The sequence below is a fragment of the Plectropomus leopardus genome, chromosome 3 (assembly GCF_008729295.1).
Source record: "Plectropomus leopardus isolate mb chromosome 3, YSFRI_Pleo_2.0, whole genome shotgun sequence".
NCBI lineage: Eukaryota > Metazoa > Chordata > Actinopteri > Perciformes > Serranidae > Plectropomus > Plectropomus leopardus.
The window spans coordinates 27,247,014-27,256,009 of record NC_056465.1 but is presented as its reverse complement, the minus strand read 5'-3'; the positions used below and the strand labels follow the sequence as shown (position 1 = coordinate 27,256,009).

Below are 8,996 nucleotides of genomic sequence, written 5' to 3'. Positions count from 1 at the left end.
TTCAGATAAAATTAAACATTAATCAGTTTTTTTAATAACAGTTTTTCATTCGCAAATTCTCAGAATGAACAACTATTCATTATCTTGAGTCCTGTCCAAAGATACTTACAGTTGAGTAATTAACTTTACGTTTTATATCTTATCTCTTTACTCTTTTATTGTAAATCTGTATCCTTCATCATGTTTTTATATTGTATGGCTCCTTAAAGCACTTTGAATTGCCCTGTTGTATGAAATGTGCTTTACAAATAAAGTTGCCTTGCCTTACCTATGCAGTCACTCAGTAAAAAATATGAATGTATGTATAAGTGTTTTTCACATTGATGATTTTTTCAAAGGTATCTTTTCTTTAGATAACATAACAAGGCATGCATTATTTATTTAAGTGCTGTAGTTAACACCTCTGCCTTTTTCATGAATCTAATGCCACCTGGTGGAGGTGAGCACCCACTGCAGTTTAACCATCAGCTGAAGGTCAAAAAAGGTGAATTGGACAACAATGGCAGCTCTGAACAAAACACAGCTGGCTGAATTTAAATCTACACTCATTGTCAGTTAAATGTACTATTTGTGGTTTCATATCTCTTCGTCTCATTTCTCTTTCCTATGTAAGTGAGGTCGTCCCCACAAATGCCACACATCAACACCTGAAGGTGCGTGTATCTTATGTCTTATATGTATGCTCGTGCATATCTGGGGCGATCTTTCCTATCTATTTTTACAGCTGGGCTGTGCAGCACAGTGGTTAGGGGGAACGTGCTGATGGTGTGGCACGAGTACTCGTAGGCCTCAAAAAAACAATGACAGTCAATAGGCCAAGCTGTTTTACCACAGTTTAACCGTTGCCCATCATGGCTGTCAAACCTAACGTCCATAAACACGTAGTCAAAGGGTCTCTTTGGGCCTGTGGGCTGTTTTCGAATTCCTACTCTGCAAATTTCAGGGGAGAAGATTAAGAAAGCATCACCAATACAATCTAATTCAATTGATAATGAATCCAAGCCAAATAAAATACTAAAATAAATTTAAAGTGATATCTTCAAGCAAAAATCTGGAAGATAATTTAAATGCTTAAATAACAGATTCACATTTGCAAGTCTGTTTTGAAATAATTCACCTATTTCAATAAGAACTGCTGTAGCTCCTATTGTTCTTCCTGTCCATACCAGCCAGAAAGAAATCCCAAAATCTACAGTCCTCATTACATGCTTGAATGACACCCTAAACTCTATCTAAAGCTAGTATGAGCATTCAGCAGTCTGAGTTAGCCAAATCAAGTGGGTATATAGCTGGGTAGATGTTCCCCTAAATATTAAGAACATGTGTATTTGTCCCTCCTTCGTAAAAAAAATTAAAAGTAGCAGATGAAATTTATTTAGAAAAAATTAAATACATTCACACTATAAACTGAAGTAGAGGGGCTCAAATTAGTGCATTAAAATTCACCAGTATGAAGGAAATTAAGAGTTTGATGCTGAAAATTTTCTGGTGGTCGACCCCCAAACCCTTTGTGTGGTCCCTCAAATGTTGAAATGAAACCTACACCCTTAGTATCCTCCAAAACAGACTGTGGATTTTGTCCCCCCCATCACCTACAATGTGATCTCATCAGAAATTATGTTTTCACAGTCAGTATGGAAGAATAATTATAGCTATTAAATTTAAATAAATAAACGTGTACGTAATATTGGATACTCTTATAGAAAGACAATGGCGGCAGGAATGATTGCAGCAGCTTTGCGCCTCCTGTTATTAATCTTAACTTTTAGTTCTATATTTGATACTAAATATTTCTTAGACTTTGTATTTAAATTGGTCAAATGTTATGTTGACTATAATCTCTTATATTCGTACCTTATTGTATGTGTGAATATGTGTGAAGTCATTTATTTATTCTTTTTAATAGTATACACCATTTGAGGATGACACATTTGTAATCTGGTTATGCTCGCATAATGAAAAAGTTTTTGAATCAAAGGGAAACACATTAAAGCAGAATGCAGTGGGACAACGCAAAGATACTCCTGGTATATAACTGCTAGAGGTCATAAAATTAACTGGAGAGTCAAAAACAATGAGAACCATAAAGTAATCATTAATCATGCCACTTTAAGGGCCATTTGCAAACAGGAACCAAGTGTAAGCAACATTTCTCATTTATTTCTACAACTTTTAAATTCATGGAACTGACTAAGTGATAAAGACGCCACTAATGATATACTAAAAAAAAAAAAACAGGTCACATCTTGCTAAGAGTGACATTCTTACCACAGCATCAGCAGGCAGTGAGAAAAACACAAGAGGAGGAGATGACAAGTTTAACTTCCTCATGTTTTGTTCATTACAAGTGAAACAGCTCTGCAAAAAACTACATCAGAAATGTAAACCAACAGACTAATTTCTTGAAATCTTGATCGTTACATACAGTAAGTCACTCTGCCGGACTCCAGAAATGTTTATGTATATTGTTTAAACTTTCTTTTGCTCACAGTGATTGTAACTGCAACACAACAAAGCATTAATTAGCACAGCCAAAATGTTTCTTTCAACTGCATCATATTTCTCACTTCATATAAACGTTAAACTCGACAATGAAAACCACAATCACCAAGTCCCACCCCAAAACAAACACATTGATTATCTCTCTGCTATTTATTGCACAGTCAAACATACAAGTTTCCATCACTTGTTTAATGTGAGCATGTTTGTTCTCATCTTATTCTGTATCTCACAAGATCTCAGCAGTGCATGACCCTCAGGACACCCTTGACTTCCTAACAGTGAGTGTGAGAAAGCCCTGGGCTGTGGGAAGCTTCTCAGAGCTCTTATTTCTCAGGGACCTACATTACTACCGTGAGGTTTTTAAAGTGGCAATGTGCAAAAGTCACACTGTTACTGACTACGAGGAGGTGATACCCTCAACCTAACTTCCTGTAGAAAGTGGTTAACTTCGTAGCCGTGAGTTAAGGAGTGCGAATCAGGTCAGCAAACCCCATCAAAATAATAAAAATAAAATTTAAAAAAAATCTCACAAATATTAAATATCTATGTTGTAAAAAGATTTAGTCTTGACGTGACATTCAAGCAAATGTTAATCTGGTTCAGATGAAGTCAAAACAAAGTGGCGGTATTTCGTCTAAAGTGGAGTTTCACTGCACAGCAGCGCAGTGAAAGTAGAACATGGTGGGTTTTGGATGGGAGTGGGTGTTTGTGTGTGAAGAGTGAGGATGACATAACATCAAAGTTTACAGGAACAAGCCGATAAGACTAAACCCCAAATGATGAGTCACCTCATCATGATTTGCATCTAAGCAAAGTGGCATCACGTTGCTCGGTGAAACGTGGGTACACTGAAACATGTCAATAATGATAAAACTGTGGTTAAGAGGGTACTGGTAAGACAGTGTGGTCCTGTGGAAGGCGTATCTGAGGGATACTCAAGTAATGTTATGCCATTTTCGAAGCAGTAATGCTGAAATAAATCATATTGAATGCAACTGGGCTACGCTCAAGCTCAACGACACCAAATTCTGGAGGAAAGCTCAGTTGACCGAGACTGCTTTAAGTCAAGTAGTCTTTTTTTTTCTATTTCTATCCCCAGATTTTGCTGCAGAGTGAGTGCTCTTGACTCTCACGCTACTCTTTGCACCTGCAGGCATGTAGTTAACGGCACAGAGCGAGAGCGAGACCGAACCGTAAAGTGAAAAAGTTGTGAATTTACAGCTCACAGCAAGATTACAGGATACAGTCTTTGTCTTTTGTTGACATCTAGTGTCGCCAAATAATGAGCCCCGTTCAAACTCTGTCTGGAAAACAAAAAACCTCTTTTAGAGACTTTTCAGAGACTTTTAGATAAGGAAAGATTAAAACCAGCTGTATCATGTAACAATGGCTTGTGAGTAAGGCCCACTGCATCTATATTTTTGGTAACACGCAAAGCAATAAGCAGCAAGGATGAATCAAACCGTCTCCCAAACGTGAGAAATGTAAACGAGACTGGCTGTGTGGTTCCCTCTCAGACAGAAATGTAAAAACTTAACTAATCACTCCATAGTTACGAAACCAGCCAGACATAATACTGCTTAAGATACATCATCAACATATCGAGAAATCATTTGCAACATGCAGTCAGGATGTGGGTGCTGCCAAACAAAGAGAAAGTGGCAGACATAAAATTATGTAGACATACCTTGCCATACCACAATGCTCTCTGAACATGTTCATTTGAACAGTGACAATTAGTCATCCTCAAAGGGAGCAGATTCAGTCAGTACTGAGAAGCACAGTCAATCAAAGCTGAATAAATCAAATCAAATAACATATTGGTGCTGCATTTAGTTATGAACCCAACGCTGTATTACTTGAAGCTATTACTGAATGACCTAACTTTCATAAATACACCTTTTCTATATGCTTCAGGTTTGTTAACTCTGTGCCCTTCATTTGATTGTGCATTTTTTTATATGTGATCATGTATATATGTTTACTTCTCATCAGACTAATCAGTGGGTATCAATAAAAGCTAACATGATACTAAATCTTTAAAAAAATCTGGAAACTAACTTCTACTGAGAGACTACCCCGACTGCTGGAACATGGCTGACTGTGGCATCTGTGGTTATAGTGAGACAGAGCGAAAAATCTGCTGGAGTTTTCTCTAAACGCAGAGCTGATAGATCAGAGGAAATCCCCCCCCTAATCTGGACAGCCCCCACACTCAGCAAACCATAGTGAAATCTTCAGCACAAACTGTACAAGAATGATCTTGTACCATGAACTGTGGTTTTCCAATTTGGTGGCATTATTTAGTGCATTATTGTCTTCACCATTTTGTTCGTTTTGATCTCACCTCTTCTTAACTTAAAATGTTTCTTTACTTTCCTTGCATCCATTTCTCTTCTAGTGAGCAGAGCTGAACTGCCAATCTGAGTAATTTCATTCAACGATAGGCTCCACCATCTCCAACGCCAAGTCAACATGCTGAATCTGCTGATAGCCAATCATTGACTGACAGCTGACTGTCTTTCATTGCAGGAGCATGGCCATCATAAGTGGACATATGATTTGCCCAGGGGACATGAGTGGCCAACTGAATTTTCAACACCATTCAAAAGGAAATATTACAATTTTGGCAGATGCTGTCAAGAGAGACATGGTGTCTGAGATGAGGAAGCACACAGTCTTTGGACCAATGTTAATAGCTGATGGAATCACAAATGTGTGTATATCGGAGCAATTCTCCTATAGTCCCTGTGAGTTTGTGCACATACATGGTCATGCATGCACATTTATACTGTGCAACATCCCCCAGCAAATATATGTTCCCACACATGATTTCGTTCATTAAGTAATCTGTCTGTAGACCTAAAAAATCTTGAAAAGTAAGATATAATCACGTCACCTGAAATTTAGAAAAAATAAAATTTGGCAACATTATATATACATTACCATTGGGTTAGGCTGACCATTTCCTAATAACTCCACAACTTTTATTGCAGGCATTCAGATACAGAGAATTTTTTTTTTTTTTTTTAATGGAAAAAGTCCTAGAAATTTCACCATCTGAGGAAAAGTAGCTAGAAACTAAGTTCCTTTGCTTGCCACGAACTGTGGTAGACAAACTGAGAGCACCTTTGAAGATTGTAAGTAATATTTTATGGTGCAAACGAGTTCATTATTTACCTAATTAAATTCAGCTTTTATTTTTAAATTCAGTTTGAAAATGCACAATTTCTTATCTTTTTTAAGCTATTAAGTTTACTGTTTTAATCACACACCAAAAATTGTATATGTCACATTTTAATGCAACCCCCCTGTAATGTCTGCAAACGGTGTAAAATAAAGCTCAGCGGATAAGGCTGCAGTGCGCTGTTCTGCAGTCAATAGATGTGCAGTTTAGTTTACCAAGAACACAAAGTAGGGCGGTTGATCCAAAATGACTCATTTTAGTAACACCTGATGGTCTAATCGTGGCCAACATTGTTGTCTAGGGCTTCCGCTCTCCAAAGTGAAGCTGCTCATCAGTTTCCACTGTGTTAAACAAACAGCACGAGGACACAACGCGATTGGCTGCATGCGCTCAGTATATACGCGCGCCGCCCCGCAGCTCCGCTCTCTTCAGCACCGCTGATTGTGATTGACAGGTAAGCGCAGCCTCTGGGCAAACACAAAACACACACTTGTTGATATAATCAAGCATATTATATGACTGCTGCCTCAAACTCTGTGAATTACTGTGTGTTTCAGAATTACAGGAAGCTCTCTCAAAGTTGATCCTGACTTCCAAATCATCCCACAGGTGTCATCTCATCTTTCAGGTCAGTGCCCGAGTTTAACACCGTAACCGTCAGCTCTGACTTGGTTTAAAGAGTAAAAATCTATGCTACTGATAAATCTACCCACTTACTTAATTAAGGTTATGTAAGGTTGATTGTAATAATGTCTTAAAATAAATCTTACGACACTTGATCGTCGTCTTCTCTGTTACCCGAAATAAATACTTTAAAGTGGTGAAAGAAGTTATTCAGATCCTTTGAGTACCCAATCGCAATGCAAAATACTCCACTACATGTTGAAATTCTGCGGTCAACAATTTACTCAAGTAAGATGCACTTAAACATGCTTCTTTTGTTTTAAGAGTGTTTGCAGACTAGTTTCTTTCGTGTGCATATAGTCAGCTGTATTAGTACATTATTAATACTAATGTGCATATGCATGATTTAATGTGTAGCAGCTAATTTTACCTACTTTGGGGAGTATAATCTTTCAGTGATCATTACAAGTGCTATATTTGTATGTGCATGGGCTAAAATCTGAATATGTAACGGAGTAACCTTGAAGGACAAACATTTCCACAAAGTGCATCAATATTAGCCTTCAGTAAACAATTTAATTAGTTTGCATCAGCAACTGTAAATATTATAGTCTAATTCAAGGACACGATTAGGCTATTTAAGCATAATCAGCATGTTGGTTAACAGTCATAAGGGGAGCAGTATAGGTTCAAACACCTCCTAATAGATGGAGAGAGGGTCTTTTTTCTGCAAAAAGCAGTTGGACTGAAACTTTGTATTGTCTCTATAGTGCCATGTCCACCTCAAGGAAACCTGACGGTCCCGGGGCAGCTGCTCCGTGCCAGCCCTCCTCCTCATTCGAGAGCAGCAGCTCAAAGGACCCTGATACAGACCCTGGAGGGCTCCTCTTCCCGGTGACCCGGTCCTCCCTGCTGGCTCGCCGTCTCCTGCGTCTCCGGGCCAACAGCAGACACTCAGGCCCCCTTACACGCCGCAAGAGGGAGATGATCTCCGACGACCAGAAAGATGCCACTTACTGGGACAAGCGACAGAAGAACAACCAGGCGGCCAAGCGATCCAGAGAGAAAAGGAGGCTGAACGACCTGATGCTGGAGGGTCAGCTGCTGGCTCTGAGTGATGAGAACGCACAGCTGCGGGCCCAGTTGCTCAGCCTGCAGTACCACCGCAACATGGGTGCAGAAAAGAGCAGAGATACCTGTGCAAAGTGCACTGCATCGGTCTCTTTGTCTACATCACCCGGATCGGCCTTCTTACAGCCAGGACTCTGGGGTAACGGCAACCAAGCCTCTGTCCTGAGGCAACAAGTAGCAGCCACAAACCCATTTGGGGCCAAGATTCCTTATTTTGGCTCATCTAGAGGTGTGTTTAATCCGCAGAGCTCTCACAAATGTGGTGCACAGCAGGGCTACACCCACTCCGGGCAAAGCATTCTCTCTCCCCGAGTAGTTGTAGAGGGCGGCAGGTCAGCGGAGGCAGAGCTGGATACTCAGCTACAAGTCTCCTCCAGCGATGACATCCACAACTCCACCGATGCGTCTTCCATCAATGCATTTTTGCCCACACCTGACAAGCGCCATCATGCCTCCATCCTGTCATATCCCCCTGGAAATTGGCTGGTGCCCCATCTGAATCACTCGGCAGTGTGCAATAACTTCCTGCTGCCTTGGAGGTCTTCCTACCTGACCCCACCGGCCGTCTACCCCGGTCTGCCTCTCTACAGACCGGAGAGACAAGGCCAGGGTGTCGGTGTGGAGACGGACATTCAGGGGACGTTCAAAAGCAGGTTAAGCAGCGCACCGGCGGTGCTGACTCAGGGGCTGCACCTCAGTCCTGATGGCCGCTAACAGGACAGTTTGTCACTGCGTTTATTGCTAAACGAAACTTACTTTCCCCTTTTTCAATTTTTTTTAAAATCATGTTTTGTAAAAATGCAAGTATTGATTTTAAATTGCCAATGTTCACAAAATATAATTAAGCAGCATATTAACAAGACATGCCTTTTAATCTGTGGTTTGGTCGTAATGAAAACTGCGGATATGTGTGGGCTATATTTACAGAAATATAGACTGCACATTGAATATTAATGCAGCTTATACACTGTGGATATAATGTATACAGACTTCCTGTGGTTTCAGATGTGTTTCTATTTTCTCAATAAGCGGTTACATTGCACGGCACGCATAGACCATTGCTGTCAGAAACTCTCGAAAACTCAACATCAGCAATATTAATGCGGCCCATTTCAAATCTGTCATCAATAATACGTTCATTATATAAAAGTATAAATGGAAGACATAAAAGTCATATCAGGCTTTTTGATTTGGTATATTACATACATTGAATTACTGAGTTCATGTCAGTGTGTCGTGGGGTTAATATTTATTGTTTGGGATTTTTTTTAACCGTTTATCTGCGGTGAAAAACATCAGAGAGCGAGCCAGTGAAACTGGGTGCTTGGTATTTCCCTGCGTGATTTCCCAGCAGATGGAAAACCTAACGTTGAACCGCTGATTTGTAGGCCTATAGCTCTGCAGGAGACACTATCCTCCATTGCATTTGGCTATTTTTTAAGCTTATTTCTTGTTAAAGTCAGGGTATCAATACAATTGATAAATACTTGCAACCAGTTGGTTCCTTAAGCTGCATGCATTATAAAAATAAATAAACAATAAACAACCTGTT

General features: G+C 39.7%; 1 protein-coding gene across 1 annotated transcript; it reads left to right on the top strand.

Annotated features, from left to right (window-relative positions):
• Nucleotides 1-6,124: 6,124 nt before the first annotated feature.
• On the top strand, nucleotides 6,125-8,996 carry si:dkey-172o19.2. The gene is made up of 3 exons (XM_042484071.1): nucleotides 6,125-6,143; nucleotides 6,247-6,317; nucleotides 7,084-8,996. The coding sequence occupies exon 3, from the start codon at nucleotides 7,088-7,090 to the stop codon at nucleotides 8,156-8,158; it is 1,071 nt and encodes a 356-aa protein (XP_042340005.1). The 5' UTR covers nucleotides 6,125-6,143; nucleotides 6,247-6,317; nucleotides 7,084-7,087; the 3' UTR covers nucleotides 8,159-8,996.

What these genes read in the sequence shown, in the direction of transcription:
- si:dkey-172o19.2 (XM_042484071.1), top strand. Translation starts at nt 7,088, where the DNA reads ATGTCCACCTCAAGGAAACCTGACGGTCCCGGGGCAGCTGCTCCGTGC.